The sequence below is a fragment of the Carassius carassius genome, chromosome 19 (genome assembly GCF_963082965.1).
Source record: "Carassius carassius chromosome 19, fCarCar2.1, whole genome shotgun sequence".
NCBI lineage: Eukaryota > Metazoa > Chordata > Actinopteri > Cypriniformes > Cyprinidae > Carassius > Carassius carassius.
Window position 1 is genome coordinate 30810273 of NC_081773.1, and position 15908 is coordinate 30826180.

General features: G+C 46.3%; 2 protein-coding genes across 2 annotated transcripts in view; both read right to left on the reverse strand.

Moving 5' to 3' along the window:
• Positions 1–15908, reverse strand: part of LOC132095556 (interleukin-1 receptor type 1-like) — a 72654-nt gene that overhangs the window by 23819 nt on the left and 32927 nt on the right. The gene's annotated exons all lie outside the window — the stretch shown is intronic.
• On the reverse strand, positions 2541–7904 carry LOC132094828 (interleukin-1 receptor type 1-like). The gene is made up of 4 exons (XM_059499453.1): positions 7751–7904; positions 5421–5567; positions 5050–5214; positions 2541–2869 (listed from the first exon to the last, which is right to left on the reverse strand). The coding sequence occupies exons 1-4, from the start codon at positions 7902–7904 to the stop codon at positions 2541–2543; spliced, it is 795 nt and encodes a 264-aa protein (XP_059355436.1).

The window sequence follows — 15908 nt, forward strand, 5'->3', positions numbered from 1 at the left end:
TGGGCCGGCGGCCATCTTGTGCTGTGGCGCTGGGCTGGCGGCCACCTTGTGCTGTGGCGGTGGGCTGGTGGCCATCTTGCGCAGTGGCGCTGGGCTGGTGGCCATATTGTGCAGTGGTGCTGGGCTGGCGGTCCTCCTGTCTGTAGACCTCGGTCTAGAGTCGGCCATCCCACCGGGAGAGACAGGTGTGGCTGGGGTATCCCACGGAGACTGATGTTGTAAGTACAAAATGAACCCCCAAAAATCAAAGGCGTCCAGCTGATCCATCTCCCTTTCTGGCACAGGGTTATCCAGACCAGCGTTGAAAAGGTCTTTCAGGGCCGCATCATTATATGCCATTCCACCCGCCAGGGTCCAGGGGCCGGTTGCACCAGCTGTGCGTAAGTTATAACTTAGCCTAGTTTTGACGTAAATGGACACTAAGTTACGACTTACGGACTACTAAATATTTTTGCGTTGCACCATTAAACTTAGTTTAAACGTAACTATACGTTGTAACTAAATATTTACGGAAGCCTCTGTCCATGAATAACGGTCGGAATAAGATGTCAGCCAGATTAGATCACATTGATGAGCTCGTATTTGATCATGAAGAGCCGCAAGTTCGTCAACGAGTTTTACGAGACGGACATCATCCGTTGGATATTTATGATGATGTCGACATATATGCTCGTTTGCGCTTTAAAAGAGAGGGCATAAACGGATAACGGACATGATATCATCTGATATTCAGCACGAGACAGACAGAAACGGCGCTCTCTCCCCAAGCCTTCAAGTGAGTGTCACCTTACGTTTTTTTGCAACTGGATCAATGCAAAATGTAATCGGCGATTGCATACAGATTCATAAATCTACAGTATGTAGAGTGATCTGCAGGGTGTCACTAGCCTTGTGTCGCCACATGAATAACTACGTGTGTTGCATTTATTTTGTTTGTTATGTCCTGCCAAATCTCACCTTTTTTCCGGTTTGTGACAGATGAGTTTAATTTGCTTTCAAGGACTGTTTTGTTTTCTTTGTATCCATTAATTAAAATAAGAATTTCTTCATGACTGAAATTTTTCTTCCTGTTTCTTTTCTCCTCCATGTGTGGGATAGATATTTTCAATTAAAAGTGTAATGTTTTGAGTTCGATAACGTGTGCTTTAATGTCTTTTTTAACTTTCAGTTTAGGCCAGTCAACAATGAGTTTCAAATTACGCGCTGTTCAGACTATTTCCTATTTACCTATTAGAAGGCTTGTGATTGGGTTAAGAAAAATAGACGTCATTCTATGCGACAACGCATTACTTTACGGAGAGCTTACGACCTACTAGCTACGTTCTGCCTTAAGAATAAATGGTGCAACCGAATAAAGTACAGAGTTAGTTATAAACTAGCTAGTAGTTACTAAGCCTCTAGTTTGGACTTTACGTTCCAGTTTAAGTAGAACTTACGAACGGCTGGTGCAACCCTACCCAGAACACTTGTGCCACACCACCCACCTCATTCCCCTCTTGACGGAAGGTGGTTAATTTGAGGAATTTCGCCCTCCGCTCCTCCACACTGGCTGGGGAACAGACACGAAGTCCCACACCGCTGGATCTAGACATGATGGAGTCCTTCTGTAACAATTGGGAACACAGGAGATGAGAGATCCAAGAGCAGTGTGAGTTTTATTGGGTAATTCACAATCAAAATCCAAAAACAAAACAAACAGGAACAAGAAACAAAAAAAACTAGAACCACAAGGGAACGCGAGGAAACTAGTGACAGAAGGTAAGGACTCCATGAAACAAACAGAAAACAGACCGGTATAAATAGGCAGGATAATGACTATGACGTGAAGACACCTGAGTGCAATTAACAGGTGTGCAATTACTGTGATGAAGGGACAAGGCCTTGTGGGAATTGTAGTGCCTGCAGTGAGGTGCCTATGGGGAAGTGAGACCACTAGTGGAGACCCAGGGAAACACAGAACAGACACTGTGACAGTTACTCCCTTCAGTCTCTTCTTTAGCAGGTAAAATGCATACTCTTTAGGGTTCAAGTCTGAATATTGACATGGCCAGTCTGTCAGTTGCTTTGGCACTATGTTTTGGGTCATTATCTTGCTGCATGACGAAGGATCTCCCAATCAGTTTGGTTGCATCTTTCTGTAACTTGGCTTGTCTCCTATTCATCTTGCTAATGAGTGGTTTGCCTCTTCTGGTGTACCCTCTGTACCTTTGTTCATGAAGTCTTCTGTGAACAATAGACTGTGATTCCTTCACTCCTGTCCTCCGGAGGCTGTTGCTGATGTCACTAACAGCTGTTTTAGGGTCTTTCTTTACATCTATTACAATGTTTCTGTCGTTCCTAGGTGTATTTTTTGATGAATAGGAAGTTCAAAAGAATAGCATTTAAGTGAAATAGAAATCATTTGTCACATTGTAAATGCCTTTACTGGCCACTTTTGATCAACTCAATGCATTCCTGATGAATAAAAGTATTAATTTCTCTCTTTTTGTCTAGTTGTTCTCCTGAGGAAAGAGTGCATTGTTCTGATTCATTCGGGAAGTTTACTCAACTTGACCAGAGGGCTCCAGAGAGTTCACACGCTCCTCTGACTTCCTATCCCAGAATGGCCACCTCTTCCTTCTCTTCCAGGCCTGCATAGCTCCCTGTTTGTGCTTGAGGAGGCGCACTGTGTGAGGCAGGCGCAGCGGCTGGTGGATCTCCTCCAGCTCCAGCAGCACCACACTCATGGAGTCCTCAACCAGCACTTGGTACAGACCCGTCTGCTGCTCGGCCCAGTCCTGCGCCTCTGGGCTGCAGAGAGACGACGCCGTGTAGAGCAGCAGCAGTCTGCGACAGCGGCTCAGAGCGTCCTGCACCACGTCCACCACAGCTGGAAAACACCAGGAAATCAGCCTGGTAAAGCTCTGAATATGAGCATGGACCACTAAACCAGTCATAAGGGTCAATTTTTTAAATTGACATTTATGCATCATCTGTATGTTTGCATGTTAGGATCAATTATTATTTGAAAATCTGGAATCTGAGGGTGCAAAGAATCTAAATATTGAGAAAAACAACTTTAAATTTGTCCAAATGAACTTCTTAGCAATGCACATTACTAATCAAAAATTAAGTTTCGATAAGTTTTCCAAGCATCTCCCACCTTTTTTGGCATCTATAATTTTGCCCATACAGTTGTATTGGATATTGCTACAAATATACCCCAGTGACTTATTACTGGTTCTGTGCTTCAGGGTCACAGATATGATGTACATCAATACAGATTTAAGGCAGAGTGATATGTTAAAATGGAGCAAAACTATGATTGGTAACACAAAATATGACCCAGACTAGCTGCAGGATTATTCAATATAATGCCAAAAACAAGGTATGGCTTAAAATGGTTTTCCAAAAGTACAGGTTGTGGTTTACTTAAATATATAAACAATTAATAAATAAATTAACTAACTAATTACTTAATCCTCTTAAACCCTAATTAAATAAATAAACAAAATAAATGAATAAATACGGTTGGTTTTGATGGTTTAATGTTGAAGAAATTAAGCATGAAGAAATTAAGATCTGAATATTTAGTACTGTAACTATATAGTTGTACTGTAAAATAAAAATACTATATAAATATTATTTTTTTTATTTTATATAGTAAAGTAAAATAAAGTATAATATATAATAAAGTGATTTTTTAATAAAAACTACATTTAATAAATTGTTATTATTATTATTTTATAGTCTATCTATACACACACATTTGTTATTAATAGTGTTATTTCTTGTTTTTTATATTTTCTTAGTAATAATAATATTAACAATAATAATAATAATAATACAAATCATTATTACTATTTCAAAGCCATTTTGATATATAAAATAAAAAAAGGCCCAAATGATGAAGCACAACAAATAAGCACAACAAACCTGTCTTTTTTATTGCATTTTAAAATCCCAATTTATATCCGAAAAATCCCAATTGTATATATTTTTTCCAGATCTTGCAGCCATCTTCATCCGATGTCCAATTTCGATTGGACATCAAAATTGAAATTTTGATTGTTTTATATGAAATCACAACACACGTTTATATGAGAGTGCTGTTTTGTTGCATATGCTTTAGAGCTTAATTCACTGAAAGAAGATAAACATTGCAATTAAATAATTAAGTGATTAATCGAGTGATAATTGAGCATTAGTGATGAACAGCTTTGCCCGAACCCGACGGGACCCGATTGGACCCGACGGGTTCGGTCTTAATTTCTATCATTTTACGCGGGCTCGGGCTTGCGCTTCGGTTTGCGAGGTAAACGATCGGTCATGTGATGTGTTTCGATTAGCGCGAGAAAGACCTTGACCTTTTGACCGTGTTTATAATGAGAATAGGCTAATGAGTGAATAATGTCGCACCATCAGTGAGCGCAGGAACGCGCTGAAGCCATCTAACAGTGGATTCAATAATTTTCCAAAAACATGTAGGCTTAGCCTAATCGCTGTGAGTAATACAGTTTTTTTATATGAAAACTAAATATTAATTGAGTCTTAAATGCATAATGTGGACAGAGTAGGCTATATATAGCCTACGCTAATGTTGTCATTATTCTTTTATTAAATGTCAGCTGCTATGGCGAAGCAAATCTGGTGCCTTAATCTAAATTTCGTTATTGCCAAATACCCATCTTAATTTTAAATTTATCTTAATTTAATTTGTTAAAAAAGACTCGTTTTTATTGGTGCGTTGGTCAATTTATAGGCTAAATGAGCCTATGTCTATTTAGAGTGCTGAGATGTTAAGATGTCACAGAGGACTTATTTTATTTCTTTATTCCAACTTTCAAGAGGTGTAGTCTACATTAGTTATTAATAAATTATGTTAAAACATTAATAAATTACTCATTTTTGACAAAGGCAAAAGAGCTGTGTGTGTGCGCACATTTGAATAATGTCGGGCTGTAAATGGGTTCGGGCTTTTAAAAAGCTGTCAATCAAAATGTACTTGTCGGGCTCGGGTCCTGTCGGGCCTAACTTTTAAGGCCCGATTACAGCTCTAATATGCTTTACCTTCCCCAGGCAGGCCGTCCCGGCCCAGGATGAACAGCTTATAACCGTGCTGGCCCTCCAAAACCTGCGGCAAAGTGCTTATCGCAAAAATCTCAGCCTTTTCACTTGAGCCCTCGAGGACTCTGGGATAGGTGATGTATGCATCATACTGCTTACCATCACCAGCTAGAAAAAACAAAACAAAAAACAAACAGCACAGAACATGCAAAATAAATACATTAAAGCAATTATTTTATGCATTTTTTAGCATTTCCTGCAGCTCTGTGATTTCACTGAAAGGTGTTAATTCTAGTTTATGTAACCACTGTACTTTCCAAGTAACTGAGTGATGCTGCTAAAGTGCTAAAGTATATTTCCTGTTTATTGACTACCTGTGGTTTTGTAGAGGAATGGAAACACATTCCTGACCCACAAGGCAGCTCCACCTTGAATGTGGTGCACAGAATCACACCCGTCACGAAGAGCAATGCCACAGAGCACAGAAGAAGACCGAGAAGCAAGAGCAGGTTCGGATCTAAAGGGACAAACAAATTTTATTTATGTGAATGCAGATCATGTTTTCTTCTTGAAAAAAATATTTCCCACTTGCCAATCTTCAGATGCAAATACAGGCAATATTAACTTTCAAACATGTCATTCTGCAAACAGTACACAGAAAAAAAAGGTTAATTGCATTTACTATTTTTTATTAGGCAAGTGGTTACAATTTATTTTAGCTACATTTAAATAAAGAAATTTAGTTGACTAACTTAAAATACATTTTTTTTGCAATCAATATTCCTTAAAGAAATGCACATATTTTTTCAGTGCATGTAAGGAATTAAGACTAATCTGTTATAAAAACAATTTTAGTAAAAACAATTTTTTTAATAAATAAAAGTAAACAAAGTTAATAAAAGAAAGGGATCTCAAGATGTTATTTTTCCCCAAATTTAAATGTTCAAACATTTTTAAAAAGCCGTAAAAAAAATTACAGTTAAATATTAAAGTCATATTTACTGTATATAAATTAATGTTTTTTATTAATATGAATTAAACATTAACATTTGAAAAATAAATAAAGATTAACATCGTAATTTCAAAGCTGTCCTACAATTTTCTACAAATATTAATAATTAAAAATTTTGTTAAATCAATCAACAAATATATTAACAAATCAGTTCCCTATCTGTCGGTCACTACGAGTTATGTCGAACGACATATGGGATCGCACTTGGGAGGCCAATCATCTCTGAGTATAAGAGAAAATGCCAATGAAAATTGGCTAGTGGATTTAACATACCTGAGCCACTCCCCGTGCCAACGGGTATAAAGGGCGACAGGTGCATCCACTCGTTAGATTTTTGCTTCAGAGCCGAGTGGTTGTATGAAAGCTGTTACTCCACAAAGCCATTCATCTGCTGTGTGTCGGGAAGCTGTTATGGTTGGCGGTATGGCGCAAACAGCGGTGTCCCTTTCAGCGATTACCCTGGGCGCTTCAACTAAGAGAGCAGATTTCCTAAAAGAGCAAATCACGGACGATTCGCGTCTTTTTAAAGACGTTTCATCCGCGTCCTTCTGGATGTGGTCATTTCCTGTTCTCTGACAACGGCCACGAGCGTTGTCTTCTGTGTGTCTGGGCATTCAGCACGCTGAAGGCGCAGTTCGTGGATGGTTCATGCAGGCACTGCGTGTGTGACTATGGCAACGCTGCAATCGCGTCTCTCGTTTCTTAAAGGGAAAGGAGCAGACTCCTCTGTCACTACCCTTTCCGGTTTCTCTGTCACGAGCAGAGGACCACTGGCTAGTGCTCTGGGAGATTTGAGAGTGAGAGACAGTGAGAGCTTCTCCGCCGGGCCACGCCCCACGTACCTCTTGCCCCTTTCGCAGTGTTTGTCCTGTGCTGGGTGATTTGGCTGGGCTGTCTTATGGCAGTCCCAACGGGTCATTCAGTTTGCTGACGGGGATCAGATGTTGATTGCAGCATCGGGGATGGGCTATTGACCTTTGTGGATGAAGATTCGGCGGGGCTGTCCCCCTCGGGTGTTGTCGCCACTGCCGAATTGGACCCAGAGTTGACAGCCATGCTTGCCCGGGCAGCTGTGAGCATCAGGGTGGAGGTGAATGCACCGCCCAGCCCTGAGTGCTCATGGCTGTTCGATTGGTTCTCGGTGTAGAGCGCGGCTCACAACCGCGTTTTGCTCTGGTTCCTTTCTTCCTGGATGTGAATGGGGAAGTGATGTAGTCGTGGATGGCCCCTTTTTTACGGCTGAAAGCAGCTCGTTTCGTTCCTCTGTCCTCACTACCCTCGATGGCGGGGCAGCTAGGGGTGCGTCGACATTCCCCAGCAGGAGAGTGTGATTGCGGTGCACTTGTGTCCGCAAAGCGCCGCCACTGGGAGGAATAGTCCGCGCCTCTCACCCAAGGCATGTAAGCCGTCGGCCACTCTCGCTGCCAAGGCTTACAGTGTTGTGGGCCAAGCTGCCTCTGCCCTGCATGCCATGGCTATCCTGCAAACTCACCAAGCCAAGCCTTTAACAAATGCACGAGGGTAGAACCAACCCGAGGTTGATGCAAGAGCTGCACATGGTGACTGACCTCACCCTTCCGGGCAACGGAAGTCACGACGCAGTCCCTCGGGAAGGCGATGTCCACTCTGGTGGTCCAGTAGTGCCGTCTCTGGTTCAGCCTGGTCTGTATGAGAGACGTTGACAAAATGCACTCTCGACGCTCCCATCTCCAAGGCTGTCCTGTGTGGTGACGCTGTCAGGGACTGTGCCCAGCAGACTGAGGCCATACAGCACATCTCGCCCCGACGTGATACTCCGGTTGCCACCATTCTGTCGTGGGCAGTGCCTCAGCCTGCTCGTCGCCATGGGTGCCCCATCTGCGTCCTCCACACCAGCTGAGCCCCGCGCAGGAGAGCGGCGCCCCCCGTGTCACTTCCGGCTGCGAAGTCCTCCACGAAGACGATTAAGCGGCCCTGACATGAACAACTTGGAGATGTGGGAGACTGCTCTTCAGGAGTTTGCGGAGACAGCACCACTCCTTCCCCCGGAGGAGGGCCAGGTGGAGAATCCTCAGTTTTTGTTTCTTCTGTTCCGCCGCTGGTCCAATTGCCCGCGGCACCAACTTTTTCATAAGAGCAATTTCCCTTTCCTCCGAGTTGCAAGGCTCGCAGGTTGACGATGAGCGACGCACTGCCTCCTCATTCTCACCCACGACGCCCCCTTTCACCAGCGGTCAAGAGGTCGCGGTTCGGAGGCACAACGCCTCTCCACGCATCTCTGGCCAGTTCCTCCGGGAACACGAGGAGTGTGGCTGTGATGACTCAGAACGCGATGCCTTCTGGGCCATCCGACACAACTCCCCATCGCTTCACCACTGCGGGTATGTCGACTGTCCCTTTGGTCCCTTTGGGAGCGTGGCTTGCGCTGCCCAACCCGTCACGCTGGCTCATTTGGACGGTCTGACTCGGTTACACGATTCAGTTCGCCCGGCGACCTCCCAAGTTCAATGCCGTGCTCGAGACTTCGGTGGCAGTCCGGGACACCTCTGTCTTGCGCGAGGAGATTGCTGTCCTGCTGGCGAAGGATGCAATCGAGCCGGTCCCTCCAGCCGAGATGAGGACAGGGTTTTACAGCCCTTACTTCATCGTACCCAAGAAAAGCGGTGGCCTTCGGCCTATTCTGGATCTGCGAGTCTTGAATTGGGCCCTGCTCCAGCTCCCGTTCAAGATGCTGACACAGAAACGCATTATCAATTGCGTTCAGCCCCAGGACTGGTTTGCAGCGATCGACCTGAAAGATGCGTACTTTCATGTCTTGATCCTCCCTTGCCACAGACCGTTTCTGCGGTTTGCATTTGAGGGTCAGGCATGGCAGTACAAGGTCCTTCCCTTCGGGCTCTCCCTGTCCCCCCGTGTCTTCACGAAGGTCGTGGAGGGTGCCCTTGCCCCACTCTGGGAAGTGGGCATCAGGATCCTCAACTATCTCGACGACTGGCTCATTATGGCCCGGTCCCGAGAGCAATTGTGCGATCACAGGGACTTGGTGCTCCGGCACCTCAGTCAGTTGGGGCTTCAGGTCAACCGAGAGAAGAGCAAGCTATCCCCTGTGCAGAGAATCTCTTATATCGATATGGAGTTAGACTCTGTGATTATGATGGCACGGCTCACCAGCGAGCGGGCCCAGTCAGTGCTGAACTGCCGGAGTTCCTTCAAAGGCAGGACAGTGGTACCACTGAAAAACTTTTATGCTCCTGGGGCATATGGCATCCGCAGCCGCAGCCCCAGATGGTCCAGCTGATCTGGAGTCAATTCGGCTTCCCATGAGTCCTCCCACTACCAGCTGTACTATTCCCTGTCCCAGGCCCCCCTGGGCACGGCTGCACTGGCACACAGCTGGCCTCAGGCTCTACGCAAGTATGTGTTTCCTCCAGTGAGCCTGCTCGCACAGATGCTGTGCAAGGTCAGGGAGGATGAGGAACAGGTCCTGTTGGTTGCATCTTACTGGCCCATCCGGACCTGGTTTTCGGAACTCATGTTCCTCGTGACAGCCCCTCCCTGGTGCATCCCCCTGAGGAGGGACCTCCTCTCTCAGGGGCTTGGTACCATTTGGCACCCGCGTCCAGATCTATGGAACCTCCACGTGTGGCTTCTGGACGGGACGGGGCAGACCTAAGTGATCTGCCACCAGCGGTGGTAGACACTATCACTCAGGCTAGAGACCCCTCTACCAGGCAGGCCCATGCTCTGAAGTGGATTCTATTCACGAATTGGTGGTGTTCTCACCGAGAAGACGCCCGGAGATGCCCGATCAGGGTTGTGCTTTCTTTCCTGCAAGAAAGGTTGGAGCGTGGGCTGTCACCCTCCACCTTGAAAGTGTATGTGGCTGCCATTGCAGCCCATCATGATGCAGTGGACGGCCGGTCCCTGGGGAGGCACTACCTGATCGTTAGGTTCCTGAGGGTTGCTAGAAGGTTACATCCTCCTAGGACACCCTTGATTCCCTCCTGGGACCTCTCTATTGTTCTGGCAGGACTTCAGAGGGGTCCCTTTGAGCCGCTGGATTCAGTCGAGCTTAAGTTCCTGTCTCTCAAGACAGCGCTTCGGGTTGCGCTCACATCCATCAGAGGGTCAGGGACCTCCAAGCATTTTCGTTAAGTGAAGAGTGCCTTGTGTTCGGGCCAGCCTACTCTCACGTTGTCCTGAGACCCTGGCCACGGCTTGCCGACAAATTTCAGCGCCACAGGGTTGTGACGGTGTTAGGGTTGTGGCTTTTTCCATAGGACCCCATATGTCGTTCGACATAACTCTTAGTGACCGACAGATAGGGAACGTTATGTCCCCATGCCATGACCTTGAACCGTTCACTGTTGCTGGGACACGTTCTCGGCTCCTCACCGTAAAACCTAATGAGTGGATGCACCTGTCGCCCTTTATACCCATAGACACAGGGAGTGGCTCAGGTATATTAAATCCACTAGCCAATTTTCATTGGCGTTTTCTCTTAAACTCAGAGATGATTGGCCTCCCAAGTGAGACCCCATATGTCGTTCGACATAACGTCTCCGTTCCCTCCATCAGGTAACGAGGGTTACGTACGTAACCGAGACGTTCCCCATATCATTATTTAGATTAACGTAGATGAGATATAATTTATTTAATGTTCAATAATATTTTTTTATTTAATGTGATTATTTACATTATATAAATGATAGTAAACCCATAAAACTACAAACAAGCCATAGATTCTGTGCAAGAAAATAAAACAACATAAAGAAGCTGCAGATTTGTTGATGGTATATGCAATTAAATATAAAAAAAATTGAGGGTTGTAAATTATTCATTAACATTTAATTTAGACAGCATAAATATTAGTATTGTAATTTTACAGTGGTACCATTAAAATTTAATGTATTATATATGCTTTTTTAAATTTTATATTCAAATAGAAATATTTCTTGTTTTAGAAATAAGAATAAAATTATATTTTATTAAATTATTGTATATATAAAATATTCAAATTTGGCAAAATGATCTCTACAGACAAGCATTTTATTTTAATACAAAAATATATATGCCCTTCCCGTGGGCTCACCACCTACAGGAGGGACCGTAAGGGGCCGGTGCTTAGACAATCGGGTGGCAGTCGAAGGCGGGGGCCTCGACAGCCCGATCCCTGGACACGGAAACTAGCTCTAGGGACGTGGAACGTCACCTCACTGGCGGGGAAGGAGCCCGAGATTGTGCGTGAGGTAGAGAGGTTCCGACTAGCGATAGTCGGACTCACCTCTACGCACAGCTTGGGCTCTGGTACCACACTCCTCGAGAGAGGATGGACTCTTCACCACTTTGGAGTTGCCCAAGGTGAGAGGCGGCGGGCTGGTGTGGGTTTGCTTATAGCCCCCCAGCTCAGCTGCCATGTGTTGGAGTTTACCCCGGTGAACGAGAGGGTCGCTTCCCTGCGCCTTCGGGTCGGGGATAGGTCTCTCACTGTCGTTTGTGCCTACGGGCCGAACGGCAATGCAGAGTACCCAGCCTTCTTGGAGTCTCTGGGAGGGGTGCTGGAAAGTGCTTCGACTGGGGACTCCGTCGTTTTACTGGGGGACTTCAACGCCCACGTGGGCAACGACAGTGACACCTGGAGGGGCGTGATTGGGAGGAACGGCCCCCCTGATCTGAACCCGAGCGGTGTTCAGTTATTGGACTTCTGTGCTAGTTACAGCTTGTCCATAACGAACACCATGTTCAAGCATAAGGGTGTCCATCAGTACACGTGGCACCAGGACACCCTAGGCCGTAGGTCGATGATTGACTTTGTGGTCGTTTCATCCGACCTCCGGCCGTATGTCTTGGACACTCGGGTGAAGAGAGGGGCGGAGCTGTCAACCGATCACCACCTGGTGGTGAGTTGGATCCGATGGCGGGGGAGGAAGCTGGACAGACTCGGCAGACCCAAACGTACTGTGAGGGTCTGCTGGGAACGTTTGGCCGAGTCTCCTGTCAGAGAGATCTTCAACTCCCACCTCCGGCAGAGCTTCGACCGGATCCCGAGGGAGGCTGGAGATATTGAGTCCGAGTGGACCATGTTCTCCACCTCCATTGTCGAAGCGGCCGCTCGGAGCTGTGGCCGTAAGGTTTCCGGTGCCTGTCGAGGCGGCAATCCCCGAACCCGGTGGTGGACACCGGAAGTAAGGGATGCCATCAAGCTGAAGAAGGAGTCCTATCGGGCCTGGTTGGCTTGTGGGACTCCAGAGGCAGCTGACAGGTACCGGCAGGCCAAGCGGACTACAGCCCGGGTGGTTGTGGAGGCAAAAACTCGGGCCTGGGAGGAGTTCGGTGAGGCCATGGAGAAGGACTATCGGTCAGCCTCGAAGAGATTCTGGCAAACCGTCCGGCGCCTCAGGAGAGGGAAGCAGTGCCCTACCAATGCTGTTTACAGTAGAGGTGGGGAGCTGTTGACCTCAACTGGGGATGTCGTTGGACGGTGGAAGGAATACTTCGAGGATCTCCTCAATCCCGCTGTCACGTCTTCCATTGAGGAAGCAGAGGCTGAGGGCTCAGATGTGGACTCGTCCATAACCCAAGCTGAAGTCACCGAGGTAGTCAAGAAACTCCTCGGTGGCAAGGCACCGGGGGTGGATGAGATCCGCCCTGAGTACCTCAAGTCTCTGGATGTTGTGGGGCTGTCTTGGCTGACACGCCTCTGCAGCATCGCGTGGCAGTCGGGGACGGTGCCTCTGGGATGGCAGACCGGGGTGGTGGTCCCTCTTTTTAAGAAGGGGGACCGGAGGGTGGGTTCCAACTACAGGGGGATCACACTTCTCAGCCTCCCTGGGAAAGTCTATGCCAGGGTACTGGAGAGGAGAATCCGGCCGATAGTAGAACCTCGGATTCAGGAGGAACAGTGTGGTTTTCGTCCAGGCCGTGGAACACTGGACCAGCTCTATACCCTCTACAGGGTGCTGGAGGGTTCATGGGAGTATGCCCAACCAGTCCACATGTGCTTTGTGGATTTGGAGAAGGCATTCGACTGTGTCCCTCGCGGCGGCCTGTGGAGGGTTCTCCGGGAGTATGGGGTCCGGGGCCCTTTGCTAAGGGCTATCCGGTCCCTGTACGAACGGAGCAGGAGCTTGGTTCGTATTGCCAGCTGTAAGTCAGACTTGTTCCCGGTGCGTGTTGGACTCCGGCAGGGCTGCCCTTTGTCGCCGGTTCTGTTCATGATTTTTATGGACAGAATTTCTAGGCGCAGCCAGGGGCCGGAGGGGGTCAGGTTTGGTGACAACACGATTTCGTCTCTGCTCTTTGCGGATGATGTTGTCGTGTTGGCCTCATCAGGCCAGGACCTTCAGCATGCACTGGGACGGTTTGCAGCCGAGTGTGAAGCGGCTGGGATGAGAATCAGCACCTCTAAATCCGAGGCCATGGTCCTCAGTCGGAAAAGGGTGGCTTGCCCACTTCAGGTTGGTGGAGAGTTCCTGCCTCAAGTGGAGGAGTTTAAGTATCTTGGGGTCTTGTTCACGAGTGAGGGAAGGATGGAACGGGAGATTGACAGACGGATCGGTGCAGCTTCTTCAGTAATGCGGTCGATGTACCGGTCTGTCGTGGTGAAGAAAGAGCTGAGCCGCAAGGCGAAGCTCTCGATTTACCGGTCAATCTACGTTCCTACTCTCACCTATGGTCATGAGCTTTGGGTCATGACCGAAAGGACAAGATCCCGGATACAGGCGGCCGAAATGTGCTTTCTCCGCAGGGTGGCTGGGCGATCCCTTAGAGATAGGGTGAGAAGCTCAGTCACCCGGGAGGAGCTCAGAGTAGAGCCGCTGCTCCTCCACATCGAGAGGGGTCAGCTGAGGTGGCTCGGGCATCTGTTCCGGATGCCTCCTGGACGCCTTCCCGGGAGGGTGTTCCGGGCACATCCCACTGGGAGGAGACCCCGGGGGAGACCTAGGACACGCTGGAGAGACTATGTCTCCCGGCTGGCCTGGGAACGCCTCGGTGTCCCCCCAGAAGAGCTGGAGGAAGTGTCTAGGGAGAGGGAAGTCTGGGGTTCTCTGCTTAGACTGCTGCCCCCGCGACCCGGCCCCGGATAAGCGGTAGAAGATGGATGGATGGATGGATAATGTATATGCAAGAAAATCTCAGCAGCTCTGACTGCATGAGAAACAGCCACTGCTTGCTTAACCAGCAGACAAGTTTATTTGGCGCCTAAACTCTGGAATAACCTACCTAACATTGTTCAGGAGGCAGACACACTCTTGCAGTTTAAATCTAGATTAAAGACCCATCTCTTTAACCTGGCTTACACATAACATACTAAGATGCTTTTTCGAACTTTTTCGAAGTCCTCCTAGACCATTAGTCTGATTTTCACTAAATTTGACACAGATCATCTTCAGACCCCATTGGCCAAAAGTTATGGATTTCGTGTTTATATACAAAACGGTTCTCATTTAGCACATCAATGAATTTGCTGGAAGGATGCCAAAATGCATTTGAGGCTGTATCTCTGCAAAGCTTTGTCATAATTGCACCAAACTGTATCTGTTATTGTCACCTCAAACTGACCATGCCACATAAATTTGGTAACATCGCCACCTATTGTTCAAGAGTAATAAACCATTCATTAACCATGAATAATTACACTTTTAAAAATGCTAATAACTTTTTAATGAAATTAGCCTATTGCAATGAAACTGGACTCAAAATATTCCCTGGCTTATGCCAACAACATAGACACCAAACATGCCAGAATAAAATGAACTTCCGGTCCGCCATTTTGATTTATGTTGAAAACCGACTCTTTCGAACTCCTCATCAACCGTAGGTCCGATTTTCACCAAATTTAAATCAGATGATCTTCAGTCTGTGCTGACAACATGTTATGGATTTCGTGTCGATAGACAAAATCGTTGTCGCATACCACAGCGACGAATTTGAGGCATGATGCCAAAATGACCCTTCAGGCTGTAGCTCTGCAATGCTTTGGCATATTGACACCAAACATTGTGTGTGCCATTGACACCGCACACAGAACACACCAAAATGATTTGATTACAGCACCACCTGTTGTTCAAAAGTGGTAAGCAATTTAATCATATTACTAGTGGTTGAATTTATGATTTTTCAGCCATTTTAATTACAATCATCCTAAAATTGCTGTAATTGCTCATTGTTGCGTTTGGTATGATGCTCCATGCCATGCTTAGCTCCTTAATTTGCCGGTTGAGTGCTTGGCCCCGTAATTGCTGCTTGCAGCTATATTTATACCTGAATCCTTCCCTATCCTCATTCACCGTACAGAAAACAGAACATCTTTGAATAAGTGACAGATTTCAGCTTCACCGCTTCAGCCTCTATTTTTAAGCGGTGGTATGCTTCAGATTCCAGCATTTGACTGGACAGACATTTTGACGGGAAGCTGAAGTACAGAGTAATGTCCTCAAAAGCATTAATCCATATTGGCATAAGTGACACACTGCAAGGTTTGAATGCTTAGATGTTGTAAATGCAAATTTTGTCATTGTTTTGGAGCACACTAGCTGAGAGATTACGTTACATTTCCATTACAAAATTTGGTACCAAAAAATTGATTTGACACTTTGACCTGAGCATGTTTTGTTATGTACCTTTCTATCATAGTCATCTGACATTATTAAGATTAATTTTTTTGACAGTTTAACTTGTCGTATTTTATTACCATTTTCTAAACAATAGCGAATAATCTGATGCATAGACATTATCAAATGCTGCATAAACAATTTCAAATCTTTAAAATTCTAAAAGAATTTTCAGTTATTTAATTTGTGTCATTAGAGCGGTGTTAGTGCGATCATGTGACAAGATGTTTACCTTCCCCAGGAAGTCCATCACGACC

What these genes read in the sequence shown, in the direction of transcription:
- LOC132094828 (XM_059499453.1), bottom strand. Translation starts at nt 7,904, where the DNA reads ATGGCGACGAGCAGGCTGAGGCACTGCCCACGACAGAATGGTGGCAAC. An exon ending in TGGAGATGGGAGCGTCGAGA is followed by an intron (nt 5,568 to 7,750) that starts GTGCATTTTGTC and finishes TTGTTTGTCCCT; the next exon opens with TTAGATCCGAACCTGCTCTT. An exon ending in GGACGGCCTGCCTGGGGAAG is followed by an intron (nt 2,870 to 5,049) that starts GTAAAGCATATT and finishes GGTGTTTTCCAG; the next exon opens with CTGTGGTGGACGTGGTGCAG.